Consider the following 15,645-nt stretch of genomic DNA (forward strand, 5'->3'; position numbering starts at 1 on the left):
TCTGATCCTGTACTACTTGCACATGGTGGGTGCCAAGAGATGTCCTCCAGCCATGCACGACTGTTCGGTCGGATGCTCGCATGATGATGAGTTTAACGGCTTGTCTCAGGTGCCCTCCCTGAGTCAAACATTCATCAGCTACAGTTAGTTTCGTGTCGTAAGTTGCTGATCGAGTGAATGAATGAGTGACATTATTGATTGATTATGGTTGAAACTTTCAAGCTGTGGTTTGATGAAGTTTTAACTGGGCAACTTATTTGGATGGAAAGCAGCATAACATTTGGTTGTTAACTTTCACATTATCATTAGTTACTCCGTCCATCACGTTAATTTTTTCAATTCAATGCTGACAGCAGCTGAGCAGATTGTTGAAGAGACGGCTGTGATTGCTGCGAAGAGGAGGTCAATGAATTCATGCCCTGGGGAGACAGTGAGTTGAGTGAGGGTGGGATTTGATGATGAGTTTGTGAGAGATGTTGAAATTTTTGGCGAGAGTTAAAGTTGGTAATGAGTAATTAACAGCTGGATGAATTGGACGATGATAAGTTACTTAATAGTTGAGGATTTATTTAGATGATATATTTTTGTCAACTTGTCATTTAAAACTACAAAACGCCATCTATCCGTTGTTATCCACCATTGGCAGTTGTGAAGCTGTTTGCACTCCTTCTTTCTTCATTCTCTATTTTCCTGCTACAAAGGTTTGTACATCTGCTCTGTACAATGCCCTGTAGTACGATTTGGTATTCGCCTGCAAGCAAGCATCATATACTTCAGCCAGACATGTATGCCTTTTTAGTGTAACCACTTTATTCTCAAGTAGACAGGGAATCTGTCATACATAAGTCATATTTGATCTAGCTCTACTGATCAAACAAGCAACCAACCGACAGACCAACTGACCAACCAACCGACCGACCGACCGATCAACTGACCAACCAACCGACCAACTGACCAACTAACTTGCAGATTTTATGTCTGGATGGCGGTGGCATTAGAGGCATCATATCGACACGAATCCTCATGCACATTGAAGCCATCACCCGTTCAACCATCTTCAACCTCTTCGACACGATTGCCGGCACGAGTACTGGTGGCATACTCACCATTGGAATCGCCAAGGGTATGCTTCCTGCTACCTTCTGTTTCTTTTTTCAATGTTAATTCATTGAGAGAGTGTTTGTTGACTTAGCCATCGTGATGTACTTACAATTTATTCCTCCACCAATTAGTTCTATTTATTTAATGTTGAAATTGTTTGCATTTATTTCTATCAACCACAATGATCATTTGTTATTTGCAGTTAATCTTATTTTAAATTTAAACGTTTACTCACGGAAAGCAACCATTTGTTAGTTAGTTTGTGCAGTTCTTCAGAGCATGGCCGTTATAAAATGTTAAGAAAGCTATTGTAATGGATGAATTCCCGCGAACTGATGAAGCCAGGTATGAGCCTGCTACAAATAATGGAGATGTACTTCAAGTTCAAAGAGATGATGTTTCACGGGGCACGCCCTTATGACACGGAGAAACTGGAGAAGTATCTGAAGCAGGAATTCGGTGAAAATGTCAGACTGGGAGATCTAGTTGGACCTAAGTTTGTTTTCTTCTCTTCATATTAGGCTTTTCATTTTCTTTCTCATAAACTGCAATTTGCATTGATGTTTATTCACTATTTTAAAATCTGGATCTAATGTCTTTATGTCTTTTTGCGGGTTAGCAAGCTTTCACTCGTTAAGTTTTTTTCATAAGATATCTGCAAGTCGAAATATATCATTCTCAATTTGAATGTTACACACACATTTGTGCTGTCAGTGCTGTCTTGAATCCTAATCTGTGATGTCTGTATGAGTGAACCGGTCGACAGTGATATGAGCGAATACGCGATGTAATGCAACAGGATAATGTTGATGTCGGTGCTGGCAGATAGGATGCCAGCAGAACTGCACATCTTCAAGAATTATGAGATCCCAGGCGCCGGGCACGTTGCGTACCATTCCACCGATAAGAGATTTCCACCGCTGCCTAAACCAAAAGGTCGAGCATTTAAAATTTTGTTTCACTCTGTTTTTTTCATCTTTAAAACTCTACTGCCAATGTTTTGATGATATGTAACGGTACCAGATGAGAGACTGATCAAACTCATATCTTGAGTTCTCTTCTGGGTTTTGTAAACTGCTGCAACTTTACGAACGTATAGTAACACAAGTTTACATCGATGTAACAGACCAATATATCGATGACAATGTTACAGATGAATATGTATGGAAAGCCCTGCGGGCTACCACAGCAGCAACCTCGTACTTCAAAGCCTATGGCAGGTTCATAGATGGTGCTTACATTGCAAACAATCCAACTCTTGACGTACTCACTGAGATGTTTAAACTCATGAAGGCTCATGAAAATAATGAGGTTAATTTTTAAGATCCATTCTTATAATGTTTAAGAACTGTTATTGGAATTTATTATTTTTTATTTTATGATTTGATTTTTATTCTGTCCTCATTTCTTTGGTCATTTTGGTGTTTCAGTTTTAGAGGAACCCGATTCTTATTTGAAATCGGATTCCTCCTACAATATTTTCTCATTGAACCAACCTCAGGACGAAGTTGATAAGGATTGTACCGTCAAGCCAATACACATTGTTGTGTCTGTGGGTACAGGTCTGTAACAGTTGTTACGATGATGTGCCGTTATTAAGATTATGAATGTGAATGATAGATTGGTCGTGCGTTTTAAATCACGTAACATAGGCAAGTTGCCGGTGAAGAAAGTTGAGGTGTGCGACATTCAAATGCCTAGATCCATCTGGGAGCTGCCTAACTTCTTCTCAAACTTCATGAATGTCAGTGAACTGCTCATTGATCAGGTTCGTTTCGCGTTCACATTTTTTCGCTCATATTCACATTTTGTGTCATGAATTCTTCAACTGCAATGGATTTTTTCCCATATTAGAATATTTCGAATATTAGAAGTAATTTTTTGAATAACAACACTCCTTACAAAGTATCAAATAAAATCTCAATAAGAAAACACCAGTATAAGATTGTAACGTCTATATAATTTAATTTATAAACAAAACCAACAAACGAGGTTCTAAGTGCATTTGAAGTGCTAACTATAACCAACTCGTCGTTTATTTCCTCTCCCTCCATTGCCATTCAGACCTTTCAACCAGAGGGCCATATAGTGCACAGGGCAGCAGCATGGTGCGGCATGATTGGCGCTCCCTTCTTTAGACTGAATCCCACCATCAGTCAAATGGTTGAACTGGACTGCAAGGACGATCTCATACTCGTCAACATACTCTGGGAGACTGAATGTTATATCGAGAAGAACAAAGCAGTCCTCGATCAGCTATGCAGGCTTCTAGTTGAAAGCAGACAGATCTGATTGACAAGATTTTATGTGTGATATCTTTGTTTGTTACTTTTTACTGACTGCTTTTTACTGTTCTATGTTTCTACATTGAAATAAATACTATTGGGATAAAAGACTTTGTTGCGAAAATCTTATTTTATTCATGAAATTATTCATCGTAGCAAAGGAGCGTTAAAATTGCGAAAATAATGTCGGTCTTACGTAGGGGTAACTTCATTTTTTGACAACGTTTTTGAATTAACTTTATTGGCTTTATTGATAATTAAATATCGTTATGAAGGCTTTTTATTCCTCTACCTAGTTTATATTAAATATTCATTTAAACATTCCGCTGTGTTTGTTTTTTAGTGGTGTATAAAAATTTCATCAAAGTGTGTTTCTTGTTATATAATATGAATGAAGATATATATAAAAATCACTTCTAACATTAACAAAATAGAAATTTTTTTATACATCTTTCGTGGTTGTTGATTCTGTCCGGAATGTAGTTAGTTCATGGGTAGAAATAAATGTAAAAATAGATTCGTGGTAGCAGCTGTTCATTCACTCTTCATATCGTATCGTATGGTTATTTTTAATGATGCTTCTTTACTAGGTATTCTTAAAAAACAACATGAAATATGAGGTGGCTGTTATAAACACCACAGATTTAGTACACCTCCCTGCACTTTTCCTCTGTTGCACTTATTCTGTGAGTAATATTTTTATTAAAAGTAGCGTTGTTTATAAATTTTTACCAGCGTAGAAACACCCCATCTCAAATAACCATGTTATCATTAGTTGTCGGTTATCCTGGCTTAGTTTTCACGAGAAAAAGCGTAGAAGACTCGTTGAACAAGAAATACACGCGAACCAACCATTGCTTCGAGAACTTTTGTAAAAAAAATTTTAACACGTAAAAACTTTGCATCCTTTGTTAAGGACGCCCGTGCAGAAAGAAAAATTTGTGATGCTAATTTTGGCAGTACGCGCGAGTAAATATTTATATTTTTTGATTATTATATAAATTTAAAATGCAAAAACGGAAAATGTTTGAAATTCTTCACATAACTTTACAATAACAACGATCATTGGAGAAAAAAAAACAGGATCCAACAAATAGACTTGCTATATTTAATATATAACTTCTGAGTGAAATTTAATTTGGGAATGACGAGCAAACGACACGCATCATGTGCATGTTATTTATTTACTCAATGACGGTTCGTTTGATGCCAAAATCGAAGTAACCAGTTGAGAAGAGAAACTTTTGCCGCAGTGTCATGAAACAGTTTGATTTACAAGTTCATTAAAAAATGTTAATAATCGAAATAAATATTTAAATAACAAAACGAACGAGACATTAAAAAACAATTCATTTCTATTTACAAATGAAGTTAAAGTTATTCCAATCAAATTGTAAGCAACAAAACACCAACGTTAAAACAATATGATGGGCCCTGCAAATAAGAAAGTACAAAAATTTAGCATAAATTTATACAATCAGTTATAAATCTGACCGTAACTAAGTTATAAATTGAGATAGTACCAAACATTGCTGGCAACAAATGAACAGTTGGAATAAATTACTTCACACATAAGAATCATTTAAAGTGGGTTGTTGATGCAACTCAATCAAGTTATAGAATCAATCAGACACGGCAAATCAATCAATCAACCAACCGAACGAACGAACGAACAAGCAAACATGTTCAGCAAGAAATTTGTGGAGTTGGTGTTATGTTCAAATGAAGTATTAATCAATTAATTGATTAAATAATTAATTAATTATCGTCAAATTGCATTCTTTTTACGAAATAGGAATGCAAACTGAAAATTATTCCGTAATAGCGACGCATGCACTTGCAATATTTTCGCATTATAATATAGGCACGTGTAACATGTCCTGGCAGCATTCTATTTGCTGATATTTATTCATGTTTCGTCTCTAGCTGAAGAATAACTTCAGCTTACGTTTTGTCTTCTAATACTTTGAACGAGTCAATAGTTTCGAGGGCATGGACAGTTTCATCAAAGTAATCATATAAAAAATAAGCACGAAACAAGCAGGTAATATTGACGAATGTTTGAAATGTTCGGACTGTACCGTACAAACAATCCCACTCGTCGAAAATTGTTCGTGATTCCCAATATGAGAGAGCTAATGGTTTTTACGGAATAAAAAAATTCATTATTTCTAACAATTAGGCACATTTACAAATAAAATAATTAAATTTCATTAAAGTTTTTCAAATTAGATAGACGCATTATCAAAAATGACTCTTGCATGGACAGAAGTTGAACACACGAGGAGCAGAGGAGGGCGTGGAAGATGGTAGTGATGGCGGAAAATCACAATGGAAATAGTTAATTAGCCTATCTTGAGCACTGAAATGCTTGAACCGTTGTAGAATATTTGCAGCCAGTGATTACAATTTGAATTATTTTCAAAGACTGTAACAAAACAATTTTTTTATAATAATTAAAATAATCACAATTCGATACTCAACCTAAATTTGAAAAAAATCTACAGTTAACGTGTAAAAAACATAAAAAATCTTACAAATAAAATGTTAAAATTTGATGATAAGCACGAAAGAGTATCATTTTAATTCCGGCTCAATTAATTTACAACATACGATTTCATTGTCCACAAGCGATAACAATGGAACAATTCTTCTCAACAACTGTCTCATACGCACATACGCATCTCCTTTGAATCCTCTTCACGACACGTCTGAAACCATTTATGAGATTTATCCAAGACTCTCCAAAACAACGTCTCAATGAACTAAAGAAAAACAGTTCAAACAGATGAGGAAGCAATGCAAATATGAAGTACGTTGGCCCATATATATATATATTATATATAATACAAAACTTGATAGTATGAAAGGAAGCGAGAAAGTGCACGATAGTAACGGTAACAACAACAATAACACCGACGACAATCATGAAATCAACCCCAGTCTTATAAAAATATTCACAATTTTGTTTTACAGAGAGAATAAAATAACAAGAACCGTCGCACAGAACAATACAACAAGCAAATATTCAAATATATAAATTCACTTGAAATGAACGATTTCTTACTTAAACGTACATGAAGCTGGTGCGAAAATTGAAATAGCAACAACAAAAAAAAAAAACGATCGCATTGACGGCAGAACAAAATAAAATTAGTTGCAATTTCACTAACTTTCACGGAAAAATCGAAATGAAACCATTCACCAGAAACATACATTTGCAATGAATGAGAAAATAAAAACAAAGTCAACCAAATAATCTTGGCGACCATCATATACATTATCAGTTAAAAAATTATTTACAATACAAAATCCATGAGCCAACATTTTTCCGTAATCATTTCGCATCAACATTATGTTACCAGCTAGTCAGAGGTGTAAAGTTTCTAGCAAGTGTATGACTTGCTTCTTGAAGTGTTTATTATCATTCATAAAAAAAAGAAAGAAAGAAAGCACATGCAGTCTCTTCTCTGTCACAGAACAAATAATGGCAGAACCATGCCAGCAACATGTCAAACATTCCTAATAAAAATGCAACACATTCGACATACAAAAAATGGACATGTCCAGCTATATATATATACATATCTTTCCTGGCAAGTTGTTTCTCCACCAACAATATAAACATGTTTAGACATCAATGAAGTTGCAGTCCAATGTTTGTCTATCTACATTACAAGAGAGATCAAGAAGGTTTAGGCCCATGTCTCGAGACTGAAAAGACGTAGGCGCTAGATAATATTAAGTTAAATTATGAAGAGGACCAGCATTCAACAACATCATTATAAAGTGAATGTGGTTGGTTGAACATTTTTTTATTTTGGAATGAATGATGGCAAGTCGTTAAGAGAGAGAAAGAGGGAGAGAGAGAGAGAGAAGAGAGAGAAAGAGAGAGAGAGAGGGAAGAGAGAGAGAGAGAAGAGAGAGAAAGAGAGAGAGAGAGGGAAGAGAGAGAGAGAAAAAGGGAGAGAACATTCCAGAACATGAATAAGACATGAAAACACGTTTGCTTTGCAGTGATGATTTTTAAAGACTCTCCCAGAGAGCAAGCAGGCATGATGGCAACATTGGCTGGAGATGATGCAGAATCTCACCAAGACCAATAAACAATGAACGACACTTACGACCACACAGACAGACAGACAGAGAGAAAGACAGACAGACAGACAGACAAACAATCAAAAAAATGTATAATGGGTAAATAAATATATAGACAAATTTATTTATAAACAATTCAAATAATCACATAAAAAATATGCTACAATAGAGATAATTCAACAGCGGCATTCAAACAGATGAACGTTCCCGGTAATGATTGCAACAAAAATGAATGAATGAATGAACGAGCTATGAAAAAAAAATATGAGAAACAATGGTTATAGCGATGGCCTAACGATGGTTCATGAATATTTGACTTTGTGGAGATAAAGCTAAAAATAGAGTTTGCACAGCAATCTTTTTTGAAATGATAAGATACCCGGTTTCATACAATATATCTACATTGATACATTTATATCACACATGTTCAACGAAGTAGGGGAGGATATCTTACCATCTACCTATCCATCCATCTATCTATCTAGGTATCTATCCATACATATATCCATACTTTCATCAATCAATCAATCAATCAATCAATCAATCAATCAATCAATCATTCATTCAATCAATCAATCATTCAATCAATCAATCATTCAATCAATCAATCAATCAATCAATCATTCAATCAATCAATCAATCAATCAATCAATCAATCATGATACAGATGATACAGCTTTCAATTGCAGATTACCGTCATTAACATCATTTGTCATGGAGGATTTGTCATCATCGTCGTTATCGTCGTCATCATTCTCATCGTCGTAATCGGCGTCATTACTGTTAATGTGACCATTGTTGTTGTTGCTATCATCTTCATCATCGTCGTTTGCAGTCATATCCGTGTCGCAGTCATTAGCATTGGAGATGTCGTCGTTGTTGTAGTTGTCGTCACTGTTGCTGCTGTTCACTGCGCCAGAGTGTGAGTTGCATTGTGCCAGTAGCGTTGATGAAGATGTCGACGAGGACAACGACGATGAGGATGACAGGTGATTTGATGATAGAGGTCGAGGAGTTGAAAATGTGATTATCTTCGAAGGGTTCTGCTTGGAAGAAAGCACGGATGATAGAATGATTTTTGTTTTCTGAGATGACGATGGAAAGGATGACGACGATGATGACGGTGATGATGTTGCTGAACCTGGAGCATGCAATGATGTCTTGTTATTTGCAGGTGATGTTGTTGCAAGATTCGTAGACGCGGAGGGTTCCTTCAAAATGCTCGAACAGTCTTCGGAATCCAATCTTAAAATATAGGGCACGATGCTGCTGATTTCGACGTTGCCAATCAGTCCGGAGAAAAATATCTGCTCCATGTTGGCTGGCTTGAAGTTGGCGAGCCCGGGCAGACGTAACAAGATGCGATCTGACAGTTGGTGCTGTTCTGATGAGTTGCGAGTGGCAGATATGTGGCTGTCCAACTCCTGCTTCACCTTCAACTGCATGGCCTCCAGGTGGTTTCTGTGACCAGACTGAGCTACGTTGTCTGTGGTTGGTATTTATAAAAATGCGTAATAATCAATGTGAAAACAAACAACATGAATGACATCAGACAAAAAAAAAAAGCCAACAAACAAACACACAAACCAAACAAGCAGACAGACGACCCAGTCTCAGCTAACCTGGACAGAAAAGTACAAACGCCTTCATGTAGGCCAACTCAGCATCAGACAGTTTGAGTCTCTTGATGTGACCGATGTAATCTTGCAGCAACACTACCGTGTTCAATATCTCTCTCACCTTCTCACTCGCTAGTTTTTCTTTGAAAAAGTAAATATAAAACAATATTATATATATTTATATTATATAATTTAATAATAATATTAAATAAAAAATGATAAATAGGTAAATAAATAAATACTGGTGAATAGAACTAATGTGATAGAGTTTAGAAGATTATAAATAAATAAATATTAAAATGTTTATCAGCAGTACGTGGCACCAAAAAATTTGTTTACTCAATTTTTTGTATGCACTGATATGACTAACAATTTCTGAAAAAAAAATGTCGATAGTTCAATTGAAACAAATCAATTAATTAGTGTGAAGAAGAAAAACTTGAAAATATTCCAGACACACATATGTACAGTACACACACACACACACATCACACAGTACACACTCACACGCACGCACACACACCAACTGAGAAACAAATAGCCCACCATTGTTGATGAGTCGGGTTTGTAGATGGATGAGGACAGAGTTGAGTATGGATGGCAGGCTGATGGTATCGTAGCACTGGCAGAGTCCCAGCACAAACAGCTTACTCCAGCACGACTGCACCAACTTCACTTGCAGATCAACACTTCAAGTAATTTTCACGTTTTTAATGTTCAGTTAATAAATAAGGTTAATGTATTGTTGTTGTTTTTTTTAAAGGTAAATATTGTTTCCAATTTTATTATAAGCTAGTAAATAGAGGGAAAAGCAAACAATGATGGTTATAAAAAGAAGGATAGTAACACAGAAATAGAACAACAACAACGCCATCAATAAGACCACCAACACACAACCACAACAACACAATAGCAATAATAATTACAACGATAATAATGTTAATAGCAACAACAACAGACTTCATGGTCTGGAAGGCGGATATACTCCTGGCCCAGTGGATGGAGAGAAAGAGGAGCCTGGATGCAGTCTCACAGATGTAGTGGAGGGTGAGGTGAGGAGGCTGTGGGGAGGGAATGCTCAAGTTGAAGTAGTAATTCACCTCATCAATTACTTGACCTGTGGGTAGGGTTCGTTGACATTTTGGTCCCATCATTATATTTAGCATACGTCAATAATTAATCAATTAATTAATTAATTAATTTATTTATTTATTTATTTTCACCTCCAAAAATAAAATCAAAGGCAAAGGATGACTGTGAGGAGTCAATAGAGACTCATCGGGCACAGTCACCTAAACAAAAATCAATGTTTGTCATTGCTGAAGAAACATAAAATATAAAATGAATATCATCAAGAAAAGAAAATATTTCTGCAATTATATCTTAGTAGACATTAATTTTATCACAAAAATAGTAATTTAAAAAATAATGCCACAATTCTTTGAATACATTCCGGAATATCTTCTAAGCAAATTGTAAAAAAAATGACTCTCTTGATGCAATTATAGAGTAGTACAAAGACAATATGCCTAGGAAACAATTATCTCATGAGGTAGGAGGCATTTATTTTAGATAAGCGATCTATCTAAAAGCCATAAAAGTTAAAAAATGAACTTATCAATTTTTAAAACAAGAAAAAAAAATTACTAAATTAAAAAATTGCGACCTTCTATCTCGACCTCCATGTCCTCGATGTTCAACTGGCGCCCTTCTGCATCCACAATGAAGTGTTTGCCGGAACTCTGGGGCGCAAGGGCAATGGTTATTGTAGTATGACGATGTAATGAATGTGTGTGTGTGTGTGTCTGTGTGTTTGCGAGTATGGGTATCTGTATAAATGTATATGTGTGTGAATGTGTGTGTGTGTGTGTTTGTTTGCGAGTATGGGTATCTGCATAAAAGTATATGTGTGTAAATGTGTGTGTGTGTTTGTTTGCGAGTATGGGTATCTGTATAAATGTATATGTGTGTGAATGTGTGTGTGTGTTTGTTTTCGAGTATGGGTATCTGTATGAATGTATATGTGTGTGTGTGTGTTTGTTTGCGAGTATGGGTATCTTTATAAATGTGTATGTGTGTGTGTGAATGTGTGTGTGTGCGCGCCATTAACAAACAAACAAGTTCTCGATCAAATTGTTTTGTAAAATTTCTCCCCACAACCACACAGCGAAAGCACCAACATCTGATTTCAAATGAAGTGCCCTCGACAGGACATCAAATGCCTTCGTTATGGTTTCCTCCTTCTTCAATTGGAGACTGGCTTCCAATTCACTATCAACATTGTTGTTGTTGTTGCTGCTGCTGTTGTTGGCGCCATTGTTGTTGTTGTTGCTGTTGTTGTGGCCCATTGCAGCTAATGTTGTGACAACATTCGCTAATGTACTGAGATCTGTGAGGGTAAATTAAACGCTAGATACTAATTGATGATTGGCAATTTTATCGAAATGACATTAGTTGAAATGATTTTTTTAATATTAAAATAAAGTGAAATGTAAAGTCTTGTATTACGAAAATTGGTTGGTGTGAGATTCTGTTTATCATAATGGCACGGGAGTAAAAAGTACAATCGACCAACCAACCGACCAACCGACCAACCAACCAACCGACCAACCAACTAACCAATCAACCAACCAACCAGCCAACCAACCAACCGACCAACCAACCAACCAACCAATCAACCAACCAACCAATCAACCAACAAAACAACAAACATAAGGTGTAGCTAGCATGGCACATCACGTCATAAAACAAAGCATAACAAACATTGCATTGAATACGGGGTTGTAACATAAAACTAACCAGCATTGTTTTGTGACGGACTGGAATTGTTTGAACACATCATGAAAGAACTCATGTCGTTCTGTTTATTCGTAAATTTATAAATAAATAAATAAATAATTAAATAAATAAACAATTAAATGTAGTTAGTAACGAAAAATTTCACATCAGCGGTCTTCAACCTCTGATAGATCGTCGCCATCTTTTGGTGTGAAGCCCGATCTTTGGCTGCTGCTGCTGTTGAAGTTGTTGTGTCCAGGGGTCATTGGACCTCTGCCATCGTACGGTTTGCGCTCTTGCTGTACAGCTGATAGGTAGGTGTGTGAATAGTCAGTTAGTTAGCTAGCTGATGTTGATTGGCTGTTGGTTGTGAGTGTTTGGATGTGAGTTAAATGTGATTGGCTGTTGGTTGTGGGTTAAATGTCATTGGATGGTTGTGAGTGGTCAGTCCAATGTATAATTATAACAAATAACAAATAATAATAGCAATAATAAGCAAAGAGGCTAGACAGCGAGAGCCTATTGTTTTAAATCAGCATAGATAATGATGTTTAGGAATATTATTATTATTATGATTATTATTATGATTATTATGATTATTATTATTATAATGATTATTATGAATATTATTATTATTAAAATGATTATGAAGACGATGATTACGGTAGAGTGGCTGTCACAGGCTTGAAGAATAAATATTGCATGTTTCAGAAATAAGACCAAAACTGTTTAAACTGGTCTATTCAATTGTTTAAAAGTTTGAGTTGGAACTGGCTGGTGTGATTTTATTGGTGGAGGTGAGTGAATGAGTGAGTTAGTAAATGTATGAATACTTGAAAAAGCAAAATAAATGAGCAGATGAATGAAAGAATGAATGAATGAATGCACAGATGAATGAATGAATAAGTGAATAAATAAGTGAACGCATGAACAAACGAATGAAAGAATGAAAGAAAAAGGTATCTTACATTCAGTCCTCATGCCTCGTTCAAGACACTTCTGTAGTCGGCAGTACTGGCACCTGAGTCAAACATACAAGTTTTCATCCTCATCATCATCTTCACCAACCTACTTCTCCTTACTATCATCATCACCGAAACCGTAATCATCATCATCGTCGTCGTCGATACCATTACCATCATCATCATGATCACCACCAACATATAATCACAATCATCATTGCTATCATAAATCAAAAGAAAGTGAATAGACCTGTTCCTGTAATGTTTGTTGATGGGGCAGTTCTTCGTGCCCCTGCATGCATAGGCCAGCTGTCGTCTGATGCTCCTCTTGAAGAAGCCCTTGCAACCTTCACAACTCAACACCCCGTAATGTCGACCTAGCGTAGTTCATTCATTCATTCATTTATTCATTCATTTATACATTCATTCAAACATTCATTCATTCATACATTCATTCATCCATTCATTCATTCAATTGATTGATTATATAATTGATTGATTATATTATCAATTGATTAGTTCATTGAATAAATGATAGACTGGTGGATCGATTGAACTTTTTGAATGGTTAATCAGCTAGATGGTTTATTACTTATAGTTAATATTTAATAGTTGATAAATTTTTCATCAATCAATCAATCAAGCATTCATTCATACATTCAATCAATCAATCAATCATTCATTCATTCATTCATACATTCAATCAATCAATCAATCAATCAATCAATCAATCAATCAATCAATCAATCAATCAATCAATCAATCAATCAATCATTCATACATTCAATCAATCGATCAATCAATCAACCAATCAATCAATCAACCAACCAACCAACCAATCAATCAATCTCAACCACTACCTGATGCCTTATCGTCACAGACAACACATTGTTCATGTTTGTCGGTAGCCAGTGGTCTCAGTGGCGCTTGCTGCTGCAGTTCCTGCGACGACGACAAAAGCATCACAATATTATTATAATATGTTAATATATGATAATTACATTATAATATCTTACTTCTTACACAACAAAAACAACAACAACAACAACAACATCGAATACAAAACCACACACCACCACCAACAACAACAACAACCAAAATAACAGCAACAACAGCAACACTTACAGCCAACTAATGTTACAATCTTAATGTAATATACAGACATAACTTATATATTATTGCTCCAATCTAATTATACGGCTAGGATAAACCATAGGTAAAGAGCTGTTGAAATAATGTTTATAGAACGTGTACACATTCACACACACCACACAAACGCACACAAACACACACGTACACAAGCAAAACACACACGCACACAAACAAAACACACATACATACACACATAAACAAACAATGACTAGAGAACATTTTTACATGTTTTGCTCAGAACGATAAAAAATGAATTAAAAACTATAGTGTGGATAAAATGCTGATGGTGATTAAGAGGGTGGTTAATAATGGAGATGGAGATAAACAAGTAGAAAAAAATTCCGTATTCACAGCTATTTTCCCACATACAACTTATTAATGCTCTAAAATTTAGAATGCTGATGAACATTTTGGAGAGAAATAAATGGAAAAAAATTATGAATGGAGATATAAAATGTCGTTTAAAAAGTCCTAAGATGAGACGAAATTATGCACGGAATGGGTGTACAAAATAAATATATTCATTATACAACTGTGTACTCTACACAAATGTACACCAAGTACAATCTACGTACATGATACAAGTATAAGTACAGTGTAATTCTGTACAGTACAAAACTCATGTACACCTACAGTCAAGGATGCAATTAAAATGTCGAGAAGAGCAGATGAAAGGAATCAGATGACTCTTGAATAAAAAAAAACTACAAAATAATAAAAAAAATTCACTAGTGTTTTCACTTCTGGTGGTTTGTATAAAACTAGAAAGAGGTTTTTGTAGTGTAAAATCATTAATTTATTATTCTAAATATATTACCAGGTATACATGTTCATTACACTAAATTAAAATCATATTAAAGAGTAAACACTGTTGTCCCATGCAGCCACCAGCAAGGAAGGTGAGAGCCTCAAAATTTACAAGCACCGAGTGGATGAATTGAATTGAAATGGCATGTTTGAAGCATGATCGAAACAATAAATTAAAAAAAATGAAATAAATAACAATAGACAAATTGAATATAATGATGTCACACTGAAATCGTTGAATGATTTTAAAATAAATGTAAAAATGTAAATGTTAAATTTAAAATTTAATTGTAATTAATTAATTAAATTTAAAATGTAAATTGTAAAAACTATTTAGCTAGATCCGATTCACGAGGCCATAGTTACAGTCACTAGCACAGACACACACACCACACACACACCACACACACACAGATACACACACAGATACACACACACAAACATACATACACCGTACACACACACACACATTGCACATACATTATTTTAATAATTAGGTATATGTACTCACATGGGTACCAATGTGTGTTACATACTGCTAAGACCATCCGCTCATTTGTATAATATTGATTAATAAAGAACCAGAATTTATTTGCTAGGATGCATTTATTATTAAGTTGGTGAGACAGGCAGACAGACAAAGACAGACAGACAAGGACAGACAGAAGATTGAATTCATTCATTCATTGCTCAACTTGTTGGAACATTTAAGATCACCATTATACATTACACCATTATCATCAGTATCATATATGACAACATCACCATTACATCCTATCAATCATCTTCATTTTAACTGAACCCACTAAATTTTTTAAATGTCAAACTGAAACCAACTTTAAT

The 15,645-nt window shown here is 35.2% G+C and overlaps 2 protein-coding genes across 2 annotated transcripts; one reads left to right on the top strand and one right to left on the bottom strand.

Moving 5' to 3' along the window:
* Nucleotides 1–966: 966 nt before the first annotated feature.
* On the top strand, nucleotides 967–3,393 carry HELRODRAFT_92371 (hypothetical protein; the record flags this gene model as incomplete). The annotated part of the gene is made up of 7 exons (XM_009015814.1): nucleotides 967–1,123; nucleotides 1,447–1,597; nucleotides 1,901–2,037; nucleotides 2,255–2,412; nucleotides 2,618–2,663; nucleotides 2,754–2,869; nucleotides 3,166–3,393. Coding segments are annotated over 7 exons (993 nt in total), but the record flags the coding sequence as incomplete, so codon positions are not given.
* A 5,311-nt stretch (nucleotides 3,394–8,704) lies between these two features.
* On the bottom strand, nucleotides 8,705–13,806 carry HELRODRAFT_92366 (hypothetical protein; the record flags this gene model as incomplete). The annotated part of the gene is made up of 10 exons (XM_009015815.1): nucleotides 8,705–8,961; nucleotides 9,107–9,244; nucleotides 9,650–9,792; nucleotides 10,064–10,214; nucleotides 11,214–11,492; nucleotides 11,903–11,963; nucleotides 12,064–12,188; nucleotides 12,850–12,902; nucleotides 13,094–13,220; nucleotides 13,701–13,806. Coding segments are annotated over 10 exons (1,440 nt in total), but the record flags the coding sequence as incomplete, so codon positions are not given.
* Nucleotides 13,807–15,645: the final 1,839 nt, after the last annotated feature.

Source organism: Helobdella robusta (genome assembly GCF_000326865.2).
Source record: "Helobdella robusta unplaced genomic scaffold HELROscaffold_166, whole genome shotgun sequence".
Lineage (NCBI taxonomy): Eukaryota > Metazoa > Annelida > Clitellata > Rhynchobdellida > Glossiphoniidae > Helobdella > Helobdella robusta.